The sequence below is a fragment of the Hetaerina americana genome, unplaced genomic scaffold (genome assembly GCF_022747635.1).
Source record: "Hetaerina americana unplaced genomic scaffold, ioHetAmer1.1.p SCAF_3, whole genome shotgun sequence".
Lineage (NCBI taxonomy): Eukaryota > Metazoa > Arthropoda > Insecta > Odonata > Calopterygidae > Hetaerina > Hetaerina americana.
Window position 1 is genome coordinate 28,087,915 of NW_027286874.1, and position 18,310 is coordinate 28,106,224.

General features: G+C 35.6%; 1 protein-coding gene across 1 annotated transcript in view; it reads right to left on the bottom strand.

Moving 5' to 3' along the window:
- Positions 1 to 12,476, bottom strand: part of Jarid2 (Jumonji, AT rich interactive domain 2) — a 34,684-nt gene extending 22,208 nt beyond the window's left edge. The window contains exons 1-9 of the mRNA XM_071587638.1: positions 12,394 to 12,476; positions 12,139 to 12,314; positions 11,212 to 11,447; positions 10,945 to 11,119; positions 9,059 to 9,266; positions 8,125 to 8,417; positions 5,999 to 6,209; positions 4,691 to 4,845; positions 79 to 4,612 (exon numbers count right to left, since the gene is read on the bottom strand). Coding sequence (XP_071443739.1) covers positions 79 to 4,612; positions 4,691 to 4,845; positions 5,999 to 6,209; positions 8,125 to 8,417; positions 9,059 to 9,266; positions 10,945 to 11,119; positions 11,212 to 11,447; positions 12,139 to 12,314; positions 12,394 to 12,476 — 6,071 coding nt within the window. The remainder of the gene's footprint in view (positions 1 to 78; positions 4,613 to 4,690; positions 4,846 to 5,998; positions 6,210 to 8,124; positions 8,418 to 9,058; positions 9,267 to 10,944; positions 11,120 to 11,211; positions 11,448 to 12,138; positions 12,315 to 12,393) is intronic.
- Positions 12,477 to 18,310: the final 5,834 nt, after the last annotated feature.

Here is an 18,310-nt window from a genome sequence, read left to right on the forward strand (position 1 = left end):
GAAATATCACAGTAACCAGGAATTAAAACTATATCTGAAATAAACCAGGTAACATTCAACACTCGAACAAAAACTCACCTATTGGCAGCAGCAACAAATGTGGAGCCTTTAACTTCTGGCAGTTCTGATGAAAAGGTTGTAGCACCAGCAGTAAGAGTTCCAGCTTGACAATGTATTGTAGGAGCGAACTGAGGAGGATCAGTTACCAATTCTGCATGCATAATCACACGTTGATTGGGACCAGTGGGTCCTTCTGTTCCTAATTTAACAGTCACTCCACGAATGAGCTGGTTGGATGATATAGATGTAGTTGGTGATCCTATCATAGCAGTCTGATTTACCATTGGAGTGGGACGAAGAGGAATGTAAAACAGATGTCCTTCCGATGTTGCATGGGTTTGCTTTTGACTGGCTGATGACTCACGTGAATCAGCATTTCCCTTTTCATTCCCATCACTATTTTCTGTCTGCGTGGAACATTCCGTGCTTCTTGCTTCTGGAAGAATTACTAAAGGAGTGGGGGATGAAGCTGACAAACCTGCCTCTTTTGATGAGCTAGGAATGTAAATAGGAACAGATATAGGGGGTGACTTAGTGTTTCGTGAAAGAGATTCATCAAGATTTACTTGAACAGCAATCGAAGTTGTACATGTAGTATTTTTTACAATATTATTGATGCCACCCCCACTAAGTGAACTATCTGGAGTATTTGACTTTGATATGTGAGCAATCCCTGAAGAGAAAGATTTGGCAGCTGGGGATCCAACTTCACTGCACATGAATGAACTCTCTGATGAGGAAGATGAATGACGATGGTGGAGTTTGTCAGGGGAGGTGTTAGTGCCTCCATCTTTGGTTTTTCTACGGAAAGGGGTGGAAATTGGAGTTGCTTCTCTGTCTTCTGTTTCAAATGCATAAACACTACTTTCATTTTCAGGGGAAAAAGCACCAACACTGGGTGTTCGACGAATTAAACATTCCTTTGACTTTCTAACGGTGAAATTGTTCCCTCCTTTTAGAATAATTGGTTTCTTTTCAGGTGTAGATGTTATTATTCCATGCTCACTTGGAGATCGTTGGGATTTAATGGCTTCACTTTTAATTACAGATAGTGCAACATCATCTGAGCTGGATGAACTATTTAGGATGGAAGTTTGAGATGTTTCAGCAACAGGACTTTTCATTGATGGTTGTGTTGATTTACTAGGTGATACAGAACTTGGAGAAAGACTTTTTGAAGAGCATGGACTTGAAATAGGCGGTTCATCTTTCATGGCCTTCAACCTCATGTCATGTTTCATTCTGAAATTTCTCAAGCTACTTGTTTTTTTTGTCCCAGCTACAATGCCTCCCATTTTACTTTTAATAGGGCTTTTCTTGGTCTCTAGCTTGATCTTAGCAGGAGGAGAGCTTATTTTACTGCTTTGAGAAGGATCCCCTGGTGCAGATTCACGAATCTTGACATCTTCCGTATTTGAAGATATTTCTTCAATTTTTACAGTTTTTTCAGATGAATCACAGGATGAATTCACCTTATTCTTAGGAGAAGCCTTACCACCAACTATAACCATTTTATCACTCTTTTGCACCACCTTTGATCCTACATGCACTGAATTACTCAATCCTACAATTTTTTCCTCTTTGACTTTAAGGATTCTGCAGCCATAAGGATCAGGAATTTTAGGTAAACCCTTATGCATACCACGATTATAAAATGTTTGTAGTGGTATTCCTATTCCCTTTTCAACACTGTCCAATGTCGTACTGACTTGAGAATTGACAACTGGCTTTTTATCTTTAGCATTATCCTCAGTCTCCACCCTAGGAGTATTAACATCATTTAACATTGATTCGCGTATATTATCAAACTCAATTTTATTTGCCTGCAATTCATTTTCCCCAATTTTATCCTTATCCTCTGAAATTTTTCCAGAGTTGATGTCATTTACTAACAACCACTTTTCTATTTCTTCCACTGTCTTACTGACTTTCCGCCTTACTTCGTTATCACCACACTCAATGTCATTGAAAGAATCTACATCAGTTCCAAAAACTGATGCGTTGTGGACACTTTCAGCATTTGTGGCTTCAACTGCACTCTTAATTACATTCTTGGATGGTGAGTCAACAGCTTTTGCTTTCTGCTCTTGACAAATGGCAGCCTGATTTGAGCTTATTCCTTCACCATGAATAGGACAAGAAGCACAGCTTTCAGCACCAATTTTAACTGGAACTGACACCCATGATTTACAGCTACAAGTAAACATTCCTGGTAGAGAAATAACGGGCACTTTTGGTACAGTAATTGCAGTAAATGATCCTGAAGGAGTTGTATCACCTTTCTTTAATACAACCTCCTTTGAACAAGATTCTTGGCTCTTAGGCTCTTGAACATTACTCGATGGAGAAACGTCTTCCAAGCATAAAATGGATGGGACTTTTTTCACTAATACTAAGCCCCCATGAGCCTGCTTTTCAATGCTAAAAATCTTACTTTTCTCACACAACTTATCGCATCGTATTTCTACTGGTTCACGATATTTGACACCTAAGTCAAGTGATACATTGGCTTTTTTGGGAAGTGGATGCTTGGTTGGGTCTTTCTTAAGTTGCTGGGTAGTACTGCTTTGTTTTTTTCTGATGCCTGCTTCAACCTTGGCTAATTCAACAGGCACCTCAGTATCAGAAATCAACGTACAAGCAGCATCTTTCTTCATTGACTGCAGGGCCTCATCCACTTTAGTACCTACTGCAGACAATTTTTCTGCTTCAGGGGATTTAGCTGGTATTTTTTCTAGAGGCTGTTCCTGTTCATTTGGCTCGGCTATTAGAGGGGAAGATGCTTTAGGTGTATCAACTGTAATATTCCCCTTAAATTTTTTAGAATCACTCTGGCCTTGAACTTTCTCAGATGACTCAAGTGACCGTTTTCCATCTGTTTTAACTATACTACACTGGTTGTCATTAGATATTTCACTCATTGTTATTTCTTTGGTTTTACTTTTGACTACTACACTGCTACATTTTGGAGTGGTTACAATCCCACTTTCAGCAACAGTCTTTTTCTTGAGTGGCTTTTCTTCTGTTTTTGATGACTGGTCGTTACTCTTGGAAGGCTTTTCATTTTGTGGGGCTCTTTTCAGTCCATCATCACTTCCTGATGGGGGTTCAGACTTTTTCTGTGCTGCACTGAGAGGAATTTCAGTATCCTTCTCCACATCATCAACCTTTAATACTTCTGGTTTAAATGTTTTTTCAGCATCTACAGCCACAGTCTTGGAAATCTTTATGCTCTCATTTTCAGTGGTACAGATTTTTAAACTGCGAGCCCGGGTTGAAATCTCATGTATTTCATTTTCAACAGATTCAACTTTCTTTGATATGAGGTTAGCTCTTTTAGGAGTCTCTTTTGCTTTATCATCACCTTTTCTCACACCCACCTCTTTGGGGGATTCCTCCAATTTTTTACCTAAGCTCTTTTTCTTTTCAGTATTCTTCTTCAGCATTTCTATACTCTTTTCATTTGCCTTTTTAACAAGGTCTTTACCTTTGCCTTCACCCTTCCCATTAGCTTCCTTGTTTCTGTCATCACCCACTCTGCTGCTATCAACAATTTTCTCATCACTCTTTTTCACAATGTCTTTGGGTTTATCAATAACTTTTTTGCTATCTTTAGGTTTCTCAGTAACCTTCCTGTTCATGTCTTTAAACTTTTCATCTTTCTTTTTAAGTGGATCTTTCAATTTTTCATCAACCTTTTTAACGAACTCTTTTGATTTTTCATCTGCCTTTCCCTCAACCACCTTCGCCTTTTCCACCACTTCTCTGCTCTCTGTCAAGGATTTACCTACTCCTCCAGACTGCCTTAAATGCTTTATTACCTTACGACCCAGTGGCTCCTCATCAGAATCACTGAACTTATCTTCAGATTGACTTGAGCTCAGCGATTGTTGAACAGCATCAGTTCTAGAAACTGACTTTCGTAAGGGCCTGAATGAATGTACAGAGGGGTTGACACCATCAGATGATTTGATTTTCAATTCATCTTTACCCTCAACACTAACCTTGGGTGAAGTGCTAACTTTAGCTTCTTCTGATCCCTTAATGCTTTGACGAGTCATACGATTGGATTTTAATTTATTTTCAGAGTCATCTGCTATTACCACTTTTCCCAAAGTAGAGTGCTTCTTGGGGATATCATCTGAGGAGTCGTGCCTTAAAGACCTATTTCTTGTTTGAACTTGACTAATTTGTGCCTTTGCTTTTAAAAGCATCCTCTTTCCAGTAATTCCACTAGTAATATATTTTGAATGTGCAGTCTTGTTGCATATAACTTTGCCAGCATTCCTTCGCATTTTTTCTCGAATAATTCTTTCTTTGTGAGACATTATTGATTTCTTTTCCTTTCCTGCATTTGATTTACCAGATTCAGCTTTATCTTTAACATTTCTTTTTCCTTTCTCTTCTTTAATACCTTCTTTCACATTATCTGCAATTCTTCTAGCGGAAACTTCATTCTTTGGCAGAGGCTTATTTTTTTCTTTAGGTGAAGAAATTTCTTTTTTTGAAGATTCACCTGGATTTTTTATCTTATTCTCATTTTCATTTTTACCTGGATAAAAAATTTTTCAAATAAGATATAACAGGAAATAGAAATATACTTATTTGTTACCACATGAAGAATACATACCAAACTTATTTGACTTCCGAACATCAGGGAAATTTACAAGAGCTACTAAGTCATCTTCTCCATTATCTTCTTCGGGAGAAGTCCACTTTTTCCCAATAAGCTCCATAAATACTGCAGCAGCTTCCTTTGTCTTTCGGGTAGGTCTGTGAGATATTCTGTTGACAGAATATCATGATTCTGAGAAATATTATATCCAGTTTTTTAACAGTTAAAATTAAGGACAATGGCAATGAAAGTTGATTAAAATTGATGGTTTCCATTTCCTTAGTGTCAAAATCTGCAATAGTATAGATCTAAATAATCAAATATTTAGTCATCTGCCTCGTGCTTTAATCAAGAGAAGTTATTAGGGGGGGCAATGGACAGCTGAGGTCATTTGCACCATTAGGTAAGTAATTACATAGGCTAGGATGATCAAGAAATGTGTTTGCATTAGCCTACTTTTAATGAATGGTGCCAAGGAGTCATCAGATGGGACATTTATTATGGACATCTGATATTTAATAGGCACATGTATTATACAATGTAATACAATGATATGTAAAATATCTACTATGTAACAGATGGATGAAGGTTCAATCCTGATTCTGCACTATTGAAATCTGCTGCATTTACTAACATAAAATACATAGTTGCCGGTTTGAACGGGGAACATGAATTATCCATCTAAGCATTCTTAAAAGGTACATTATGACCGTAACCCATGACTGGGAATGACTTTGAAGAGCTTGATTCAGTTCAGCATCTTGGGATAATCATCATTTAAAACTTCTTATCATATCCCAATATACTTCCATTATACACATGGATATAAGTTTTTATTGAATGCATTTTTGGTAGATGCGATTTAAAAGTTTCGGAACAATATTATTTTACTTCACTGCCAAATCACACATAGAAAATGTGTCCAATGTGAAGCATCTGGGCAATGTGAAGAAAATTCCAGTACATAAAAATTATTGTAAACATTTGAAGTTCATATGATAACTCCTATAGTGCAATTAGTTATTCAGTAATCAAAATGTTTGCTGAGTTGATGACTAATGCATAATTATGAAAAAATCTGGAGCTAATTCATTAAGGTAGGCTTTTCTCACACACAGTATGTGGAAACAACAACTATAAGATTTTAATTACGTAAAACTATTTGCCATTTCGTTGCATGATGCTTTCACCACTTACCATTAGATAAACTTCAGTGAAGATCATGTAAAATATATCATTTAATTGTGGTGATGGGAGCAAAGTAATTAAATACCATACTTTTTGCAAATCTATACTACTTAAGAGATGTTTTTTTTAACTTACCGACTAGTAATGATTACAGATCGATGCTGCTGAGAACGAGTTATCATTCGAGTGGGCTTTTTATTCTTCATTACCATTCTTTTTAGAGCTTTTTTCACTAGTTTTGTCCTCCTCACATTTTGAATGGAAATTTTAGTTGTCTTCCTAACCAGAGGTTGGTCATCATCAGAGGAAAAGTCAGACAAAGAGCTTACAAACTCTTTCCCAGGATCTAAATCGAAAAGAAAAAATATATAATTGAATTACATGTTGCCTTACTGTGATGCACAATCTTCAAAACTATAACATTGTCACCCTATGGTTAGGACATCCCAGTTTAGCTTAGTAACCACACCAAGGCTTTCATCTTTTCCATTATGCTTTAACACTTATTTTATCTTAGATATAAAAAAGCAACACTATTTATGGTACTAAAATTAATCTCTACACAACTGTAATTAACGCAGATATTATGTACAATATCAAATATTATGTCATAAGCTACCAGGAAAATGGAAGACCCTAGAGGAATTTATTAAGGCAAACATCCTGAGAGACACCAGATTATGTAATATGGCCTGAGAAAAGTGGGTCGTGGGACGATTGATGCTAGTTTTCATAAGACTTCTCCATCTAATAACTGAGGGCAGTGCTGAGCTAGGATCAATGATGAAGTAAGTTCTTATTTAATAAGCAATGTACCTACTGAAAAACATTCAAATATTAAGTTAGGAATTCAAATAAGCATTTATAGCATAAAATTAATTTACAATTTTCTAGTCCCAGGACTATAAGACTATTAATGGGAAGTTCAGAACTTATTAAAACAGCACATATGTATCTATATTTTTAAGGGGCATAAAATTAAATCATAAAGTTGTTAGTAATTTTGTTTGCTAAAAAATGTTTTTATTTTTAGAATCCTTAAAACTACAGAAGATTAGAAGAGTTGTTCAGCCATCCTCATTAAGGGAATAACTCTCAATTATTAACCTCCCGAGAAAGCAGTGTCATTAACCTTTTGAGAAATAACAATAATATGTGCTGCTTTCTGATTGTCCATAATGATATTTCATGAGACAAGCAAGAAATTTGGAATGTATAATTTATATTAATGGTAAAAAAATTGCAGAATAAAACAATTGAAATTTGGGCAAATTAAAAAACTACATTCGCGGAAGAACTCAGTTATTTGAAAAAAATCAACTCAACCACCACCAGAAATATGGAAAATTGCTACTGTGATTACAGAAAGTAATCTGAAAAACAAAAACTCAAACTTGGGATGAAGGCTATAATTGAAGCAAGAAGGTGTATTTTGCCATTTAAGTGGAACACCATTTTACAGAAATATTTTAAAACGGAAATAGAAAAAATCATTTTCACTTTTAAAAAAGCAAAAATTAATTGAAAATAGATAAAAAATACATAAAAACTATTAAATGAATAATTACGGGGGGTGGATGGATAACACATACAACAAGTTTGGAAAATGACTGAATAAAGATGCCAATTGACAAATATAAAGCCATATAAATAATTAATTTAATTAATTATAAAAAAGAAATATTTTGAATTTTGAATAGTGATGGCCCAAAACATGTTTCTTGATCCACAAAGTATATAAAATCCCAAGAAATAGCAGTAAGCCATCATAGAATAATCAAAGTTGCGGTTCAACATTGGAAGTGTTAATGAGAAGATAAAACACTAACATATTTCAATAACCAAAATCAGAATCACAAGAAACTCACTCATATATTTTAAACCTGCCATTTCAAAGTCCAAACTTTTTTGGTTTTTTTGAGTGTTACAATAACAAAGCTCAAATGAATATGCATGAAAAAAACTAGTAATCAACCTGAAGGTAGGTTTGATTAGAGAGATAGAGCTCATCTCATTCTATGGCCAATATCATAAGAAATTAACGCATCAAGGTAGATAGGAAATTTCCTGCCAATGTCCATGGGCTGTCTGTGGTTTCCCAGGAATTGAACCTGGCCCCTCAAAACAGTAGCCAGGCACTATACTCACTATATAACTCTTTGCCAATAAGCATAAAATGCTTGTATTATTTCATTCCCATCACAACGTTTTGGCTGAAATAAACGTCAAAAAGTTTTCAATACTCATACTAATATACATACCTTTTGAAGATTTTGAGGTATGAGTCTTTTTATCGTGAATGTTCACTGTGACAGATTTATTTGATTCCTTCAGAGGTTTAATTGGCTGTTTTTCAACCTGAACTGTCCGTGATAAACTCCTTCGCCTGCTACTGAGACTTTCCTCTTCAAGCAAGGGCAAACTTCCATGGCTCCTTAGGCTACCTCTTTTTGGAGTGTTAGGATCTACTTTAGGTGAACTTTTCAAAGCCAAATTTGTGGAATTGGAAGATTTTGGCAGGTTCTCTTTTGGAAGCACAATGCTCCTGGTTATCCTGAAAAATTAACCATTCTAATTAATTAATTGTAATGCAAAACTCTTTTAACCCTTTCAGAAGGTTCCAAATGTAAAAAATTCTTATTCATAAATATCTTCATTCTCATCTGAAATCTTTTATTGGCACATAAAATTAGTGATCATTGGATACTTCAAAATGCTCACAAATTGCTTATATTTATTCAATATCTATTGCTTAATAAAATGCAACTGTTTCAAACTATTCAATAACAAAAGTCGTTGTTTATTGTTATGCTGTTATTGTATTTTGTCCTCTTTCATGTTTCTTATATTTTCCACCATAAATTGGCCCTCCTGCTGTATGCGAATAATGTTTTAAAATAAAAATAAATAAAATAAAAGAGATATGAACCATCACCTGGATTGCAGGCTTATAATACTTACTTAATAATGCCTAGAATAATTATTGAAGCCTTAAAATTTTCTTATGTATATTCATAAATTCAGGATTCTGAAGTGATTACTTATCATTTCATTATAAAATAGTACATAGTAAACATAAATACATTAAGCAACCAGATCAAGCATTTTTCACACAGCAGTGACTGGGAGATAAGTTGGTCAGTATACTGATACTTGGAAGGGTTGATGGAACCATAGCCAAATGTATTTAAGTACCTCTTATGCGAGTTTGGATTCCTGGATATCACTTTCTTAGGGGCCTGCTCTTTCTTTGGTGAAATAACACGCTTTTCTGAAACCTTTTTTAATATTTTACTCTTTGACAGCTTCTCCAGTTTGACAATTGGTTGACTTCGTTGAGTCGTTACGTGGATGGATTCTGATACTGTTGATGATCTCGTACGCATCATACTTTTCTCCTTAACTGCAAAAAATTAATATGGTGTAACAATTGAAATTATTTAAGTAACTCTTAAAGGACTTTTGGTAACAGCTTCCATAAACAAAAAACAAAGCATAACAAACAAGACAAACAATTTATTGGAAAGACTATGATAACATCATTAGAGAATTATTTTATGCTTAGCTTTTTCCCCAACAAAATCTTCCACAGGCACTATTTAGGAGTTTTTTAAAGAAAATTTAATAGTTCCCAATTTGAACCCAAAACTATTTTCCAGTTTCTTTAAATCTTATATGTGAAAAATTAGTTTTGCTGACAAATGATTTTTAAAAGCATTCTGGAGGTCTACTGCCATGTGGCATGTTAAGCTGGCTGCCACTGATGCCATACAGCCTTCCACCACGCTTACCTTTTGCTTAAGAGTATCATGTGCAGACAGATACTATCTACAACTGATAATTTCAATACAAACAATTTAGCTTTGAAAATGCATGCTATGTTACTCTGTGGAATCCAATGATATCTACGGTGGAAACTATTGTAATGCTCAAGACTGCTTACAGGGAAGCTGCCCTAAGCAAAACCAGAGTCTTCGAGTGGTTTACATGTTTTAAAAATGGTGAAATGTCAATTGAAGACCAACCCCGTTCAGGCCACCCTTCAACATCAAGAACTGATGAAAACGTTGACAAAATCAATGCCCTCATCTGTGAAGACCGTTGCAGAACCATTGATCAACTCTGTGAGATGTCTGGAGTGTCATGGAGTTCAATTCAGAGGATTCTATCTGATGATTTGCAAATGAAAAGGGTTGCAGCCATATTTGTCCCTCCCCTCCTCACTTACAAGTAAAGGGAGCATCGAGTTCAGGCATGTTTTGAGCTTCAAAATCAGCTCGAAGAGGACCCTGATATTCCCAAGGTGATTACCGGAGATGAATCATGGTGCTATGGATACGATCCTGAAACGAAACAGCAATCAAGCCAATGGAAGACAGCTGGCTCTCCTTGTCCAAAAAAAGCTCGCTAAGTGATATAAAAAATCAAGACAATGCTCATTTGTTTCTTTCATTGTAGAGGAATTGTGCACTCGGAGTTCATTCCCCCGCGTCAAACTGTCAACCAGAAATTTTACCTGGAGGTTTTGAAGAGATTGAGGGAGAGTATCCGTAAGAAAAGAGCAGATCTTTGGCACACAGGCAACTGGTTCTTCCATCATGACAACGTACTGGCTCATACCGCCCTCTCCATGATGCAGTTTTTGACAGAAAACAACATCACATCGATTTTCCACCCCCCCTACCCACCGGATTTAGCTCCCTGTGACTTCTTTTCGTTCCCCAGACTCAAAAGGGACATGAAAGGAAAGCGTTTTGACACTGTGGAGGAGGTAAAACAAAAATTGCTAAAAGGCCTAAAGGACATCCCAATAAATGAATTTAAGAAATGTTTTGAACAATGAAAGCATCATTTGGAGAAGTGCATTGTGGTCAATGGGGAATACTTTGAAGGTGAACACAATTTGATGTAAATATATCGAGAACTTAAGAATCTATAACAACATTCCTGTTATTTTTAGGTCCCCCCTCGTACGTTACCTAACAAGAACAACAAATAAATAGTGCCAATGAAAACTAAGGACAATTAAAACAATTCTTGATTAACTAGAACTACTAATCAGAGGATCTGAATAAACAAACCTATTTGAACGAGTTTACTTAATGTATTCCCACGCTGTTTTGCCAGACGTTGCTCTTGATACTTCCTCTTCAGAGCTTGGACGGCAGTTGTTGACCTCTTGTTGATGCTATTTCCACTCCTCAAGGTGGAATCTTTAGATTCATTTCTCTCATTTCTCCTGTTTACTCCACTAGTCTGATGGATTAGAGAAAAAAGGCCATAATAAGACAATGATGAAAACTACACCAACACATCACTGCAGCCTTTGAAATTGTAAGTATACTAACAGATAAATCACAGGAATCAGTCTTTTTCTCCGTAGCCTTCACACTTAACTTCGGACTACTTTTGGGAGGGGGCATTGGATTGCTTGAGGGTCTACTATTTGAGTGTATGGGGGCAGTCTTATTTCGTACTGATTCTTTACTAACTTCTGGCACCTGCTGCATCTGCTCATCATCTTGGCCATCAGGAACAGAGGCAAGGTTAAAGAAATCTAGCCTTGGAGGTAGAATGGGTGTTCCTAAAGAGATAAATGTAGATTGTTATTCACGGTTTTTTAAAAAAAAGACACAATAAAAGCATACATTCTTTAAATCTAAATAAAAAAATAGATGCATGCCACCCTTTTCATCACTACCAAAGGCAGTGATGAAGAAAGACAGTGAGGTTTGAGAAATTGGAGTAAATTATTTTCAAACTATTTTAGTTTGTGGAGAAAGAAAACCACATAAATGCCTGTCAAAGGCCAAATAGATAATACAATTACATATTAGGCTTTCCTTTGTCAAGACAGAAAGCAATACACAACAAAGTAATGGCCAAAGTAAAAAGGTTGGCACTACTTTTTACCAAATTATTTGATTCAAAGTCCTTTCAATTGAAATAAATATGGCATGTTATCTAGCCAATAAGTAATTTCTGAAGAGTGATTGTTGTGTGTGAATAAATATATATACACACACACTCACTCACACATGGAAATACACCTAAAAATTTCCAACAGTTATTCGATAGTTTAGAAAGTGACAAAACAATGAATAAATTATGATCGAAAAAATAATCAAAAACGAAAATAAAAATACATCAAGTTCTCAACAAGAATTTGGTACCAATAAATAGTAATATTAATATAAAAACAAAAGATTAATTGATGGTAACCTCACTTGACTCATGATTTTTACTCGTGTAATCACATGATACATTTGTAATACCTCTCAGACACAGAAAGGTCAAGAAATCTTCCGTTTTTGGTCTCTTGGATGGAATGAGTTCAGATGAAGAGACTGATCCATTGCTCTTTGACTTATCTTTATCCTTTACCGGTGTCATAGTTGGGCTGCTGAGACTAGACCCCTGAGCAAATTTTCTCTGAGCATGAACTTTAGTTCTGTAATACAATCAGAATGAATAAGAAATTCGCACTTAACGCTTAGCAAGCAGAAATTATAGCACTTCCAATTAAAAACCTTTTAGGGCTCTCTGGCAGAGAGTTTTGGAGCATTTCTCCTTCCTTCTTTCTTTTCTTCGCATCACTTCGGTTAATGACCATGTTTCCTCACATGCACCGATACTGAGAGCATCACAGCATCTGGAATAATTGAAAACATTGCTTGCAATCGCACAGTTTTTCTTGAGTTATCCTTTCAATAATTTTCCTTCTTTTATGCTTTTTATTACTAGTTAATTCAATTTGTTTTCAACAAGAACGCGCTAGTTCCATTTTAAACATTTAGATCATTCATACATCAATTACTGACCCATTGACCACCAAAACTAAATTATTCTCGCTAAACGCACAAAATTATATCAATAACTTCATTCAATTAAAAAACTTAAATAGTTGAGCGAATTTGTTTTTCATTATTTTCTTCCAAAGAGCACGAAGCTTATACAATCAGACATAAACTATAAAATAAAGTTCATAGACCGTCATTTAATGGTTATTAATATAAAGAAAAGAGACGTAGAAAAAATGAAAATAACGCCATACCACTGCAACATCACGTAATGTCCCAAGATGAGAAACACACGGGCATCATTTACTCAAAGGAACAATTAAAGCTATTAGAATAAAAAATAGAGGATTTAGGTTCCATTTTCGGTTAAATAAGGTGTAAAAACCTGTAGAAAGCTAATATAGAAATAATTTTCACTTTTCTAGCAAGTTTCATGCCATTCTCGCGTCCGGGTAGCGTTTATGACTTAAGACACGCCATGAAATTCGACTAAAATGATATTAATGTCTCACACATCTCGAGCACATTTATGGGTTAAAAAACAATGTGAGATGAAGGTGTTCGTACATTTAAAATAAATGCATACGATAACTTACCGACCAAGATTACCATCACAATTAAATACCCATTTTGCAGCCCGACTTTGTTATTGTTTTGTAATTAAGTTGTGCCAATATCCAACAGGTAGCGTTGTGGTTATGAACCAACCAACGCGGCCTTTCGAACTTACCTTTCTGATGCTGGATTTTCGTATACAATCTGCATTGGAAAAGTCTAAATGATTAAATTTGTTGTGTTAATCTCATTTCAATGATATTTCAGAGATACTTTAATAACATATATTTTCCTTCAGACATGCAAAAAACTTTTCAATAAATAACTATATCACAATATAACACTTTCACTTATCATTGCTGTTCATACAAATTACGGCCTTGTATGTTTTTGGCCAAAAATATACATGATAAATATAAGCACATTTTTTATATTTGTCCGGAGCTTATACTTTTTATTACTAACTCGGACTACGCCAGCAACTTCAAGGTGGCAATAGAATGAGAAACCTAAATTATGAAACATATAAGGCAGGAGAGTAAAAATGTAAGGAGGAAAATAGGGAAATAGAAACTGGTTAAGCTTTAAATTAACAGTAGCATTAGAAAAGAGTAATGTCAGAATGTTTAAGGGACTGGAGAGTGGACTGCGGAAGGGAAAAAAAAGCCATGTCCATTAAATTCTTGAGTGGTAGAATTTCTTATTTCAAAGTATTAATGGGAATTTCTTCCAAACTATTTAGCATTATATGCTCCACACACTGGCTCGGCAAATGATAGGTAAACCGACGAAAAGGGAACTCTTAGGTTCAAGCAACAATAAAACAGTACTTAGAAACACTATTAATATTTAAAAAATAGTTTAAGTGTAAAACCACATTAATCAACCCAAAAGTTGAATTGATAGATGAAATTTGAGCTCCCAAGAAGAAGTGTCAACACAGCCTGTGTAGTCATACTCCAGCTGCTGCTGTTTTTTTATGGTGGGACTACACAAGTCGTGTAGTCAATCTTCATCTACAAAAATCCCTTGAAATACACCAGAAAGGTGTCTGGCAGGGAGTACAAGCATCAAGTGGGAGGGGCAGGGGTTAAGATGGGTGTTTAAAGGGTTAGGAAAAGGGATAAACATTCACTAAAAAACTTGTGATGGAAGAAAAAGATGTGGAAACCCAAAAACACACTCATGGAAAACTTAGTTCCGAACAAGTGTTATTTTCAACCACCAAAAAAGTTCTTCGGTATACTAAAAAGGAGGCAATAAAAATGAACCAAGACCACTTATGTGATAGACCACCATCACCAAGACAGGTCATGCAAAACTGGAAAGCAAGAATGAGAAAATCATATTAATCCATGGCCATGCAACTAATAGCCCCACCCCTAATGTCATAGGTAGAGAATTGGCACCCCACTGTTGGCAGCAGATCATGTGAGGCATCAAACCTATGAAGAGGAACAAGGGATGGAAGGGGGAGTTTGAAAACACAAAAAAGGGTAAAGAATGTTGTAATATTGTGCAGGTATTTTCTTTAGGGTTGACATAATTAAGCTGAATGCCATTTGAAATACACACATTGGTGGGGATGTCACCTATGGTTTCCTAAGATCTGGTATCCTAAAAATCACATGGTTTGGGCAAAGCTGCGGGTGTCAGAATGATCAGAAGAATAGGTTCTGCACACATTTTATGTGAATCTGGCAATTGCACCTTGAGTATTAGAGAAACCACATGCAACATATTGACCATCAGCCACGTAACTTGGGTATTACATAAGAGTCTGATCAAATAGAATCAATCAACTCCATGCACCTGTGAAAATTACTGTACATTTTTCAAAGAATGTTCTGTCAGAAATTCTCTCCTAACATGGAGCAATATTTCTATCCATCTCAGTCCTACATTCTGTACTTTTTTTTGGAAAACTATGGGTTTTCTATTTTGAAAAACTTCAACATTTTTATCAAAAACTATAACTATTATAGTAAATGAATATGAAATATAAGTTCGAAAACATTGGCAGTGAAAAAATCATGGAAACGTAGGACAAGGAATACTGAAAAAAGCATGATTTACCAGAGAAACCTATTACCATCAACATTAATGCAAGGAAACTAAAAAAATATTTTCCTCATTATTTCGTGGACTGAATGAGACTACGTATTTGCTTGATAACTGCAAAATACTTCTTGGCATTCATGGTCTGAGCCTACAACAATTCTATTTTTGGGACCTCAGGCCAATGGTTAAGACTATCATAAATAACTCACACCACCCAACATAGATCTCCTCGATAAATGGATTCCAATAATTTTAGGCTGAAAATCTAATATAAACCTTGAGCATATGAACTCCAATAAAAGGGAATTTTGAAAATATTGAGGTGGTAATGAATATCTTGGTTTTCCAAGAACAGAACTACCAAAGAGTATAGTTTCCATACTCAAGACGTAACTCAAATCAGCAAACTTGGAGAAAGTATTTTCACATCTTGAATTGGCCTTACAGGATCCCAGTCAAGGCAAATGATTTTTACTCTCTGAAATTGTTGCATTGAAATACATCTTAGCAGATTCCACTTAAAGTTACTGCTGTGGCATCTCCCACAGTTTCTTAGGGTTGTTTAATTGTAAACTGGTGTACCATTGAAGGTAATGAAAAAATTAATGGATACATACACTTAATTTATACTGATATTTTCCGTTATATTACTATTTTAGAAATATCAATCAACATAATATATGTATATGATACCATAGCATATACCGGGATATTTGGTACATACACTATGATAAGAAGTCAAATATTAACATTAAAATTTGTTGTCTCAGGCGTAACTTTGTGGAATTTGCATAACATATTGAAATGTAATGAAATAATTGACTTTGTAATTCCACACACTTTATTTAAAAACACACGACCCAGGTTTCGACGTTGAACGTCATCATCAGGTGGTCCTCATAGAAGCACGCTGGCTATATATACCTTCTGATCATAGGAGGGGGGGGTTGGTCAGAGAGGGAGGTCGGAGGGGTAAAAAGGTGATCTTTGTCTTTAGTGTGATCTCTCACACTAAAGACAAAGTCCCCGAAAACGAGAGGAGTGGAGTGTATGAGTTAAAGTGCTCGGATTGTAGCACAAAGTATATTGGACAAACAGGACGGAAATTTAAAGAAAGGATTAAAGAACACCAAACATGTGTAAAAAATAAGAACATAACATCCCTCTTTGCAAAACACCTCATCGAAAGTGATCACAAAAGTGACTTTGTGACAAAAATTATTCATTTTGAAGAAAAAGGTCAAAGGCTCGATGCTTTGGAGCAGTTAGAAATTTTGAAATGTGTCCGTTGGAAAGATGATCTTGCCAACGAAATTTTGTATCCCTCCCACTCCCCACTCCTAGACCTACCACTCTTCTAAATCAAAAATGTAATTCTCTTTTCTTCCCAGCTACATTGTAACCTTTTTACCCCTCCGACCTCCCTCTCTGACCAACCCCCCCCTCCTATGATCAGAAGGTATATATAGCCAGCGTGCTTCTATGAGGACCACCTGATGATGACGTTCAACGTCGAAACCTGGGTCGTGTGTTTTTAAATAAAGTGTGTGGAATTACAAAGTCAATTATTTCATTACATTTCAATAAATTAACATTAAAGTTGGAGAGCATATATTGGGGCAGGTAGAATATTTCATTTACTTGTAAAGGGTTTTAGACAAAAATGGACAAAGTATTAAATGCAATAAAAGAAGAACTTCAATATATGAAGAAGCTATTACAAACAGGCCCATATGTTGGTGCCAAGGACTGAGTAAAAATGGGTATAGAAAAGAATGAAAAGTAAAACAGAGAGAAAAGATAAAAAATGAGAAGGGCTATGCAGGGGAAGAGAGATATTTGATTTGCAGATGGAAATTAATTCATCTGATTCAAAATAATGTTTTAATAATTAAGAAACATATGATTATGAAGTTAACCCTCTTCCTCCCTTAATCCCCTCACAGACTTCTACCTTTTACCTTACTTCCCCATGATGTTATGCAGTCATTCAGTAATCACACTTTGCCCAGTGAAGATAGTCTCTTTTTCTCTTGCCTGTCCTTTAATACCTACCATTACATTCCACCACACCACATCCCCACTCTGGTGACCCTGCCACTTGGAAACAGTGAAAGTGCCACCAGCATGCAGCTGGTCCTGCAAGTGCCGACCATAGAACAAATCTCCACCTAGCTATTGAGCCCCATGAATCATAATTTCCAGTTAATCCTCTCCTCCACCCATTACACTATCATTGAAAAGCCTTCAAAGTAATAATATTTCCATTTGGTCAACATTCAAGGTTCTTTTAGCATTTTTTCATTTAAGTTGATTCAACAAATGACTTGGATCAGGTGCATTGTAATGGTGAGCAGCATGCTCGCTTGTCCTCTTGAGTGAATATTGATAGTAAATTACAGCATAGCACTTAGTATGATGAGATGGGTTTTGTTTTGATAAGAAAAAATCCATTTTTTGAATCGTTACTGCTAAACTGGTACTGTACATACTCAAACCTACTACTTAAATAACTGCTGCACAAACTAATGGTAATGTGCAATAAAAAACTTTGTGAATTAGGCTTCTGCACATTCAAAATACTTGGAAATTGGGGTAGGTTGTTCAGATTGAAGAGGTTAGTTCAAAGATACCACATGATCAATACCAAGCCATGTACGCTTTCCAAGGTTGGGTAATTCGCCATTCTTTTTCCTTCACTAACTCTGATTTACCATTCACTACTTTCCAGTTACAACTTTCAAGACTGAAGTGCCTTTAAATTTCACTTTAACTTTGTAATGTCAAAATTACCATTGGCAAGCTTAACGTAACATAACTGCAGCTATTCATGACTATACATTGAATTGATGAGGTTGTGAAAATTTATTTCCAATATGGAATATACTATTGTATGCCTAAGAAATGTAGTTGTTAAGGCAAAAGCACAAGTGTAGCCAGGCAACTTTTGAGAGAGCATGGAAAAGAATTCAATTCAATGCATATTAACGATGCCATTATTACTCACTTGACTTTATATGTAATTAGTAAC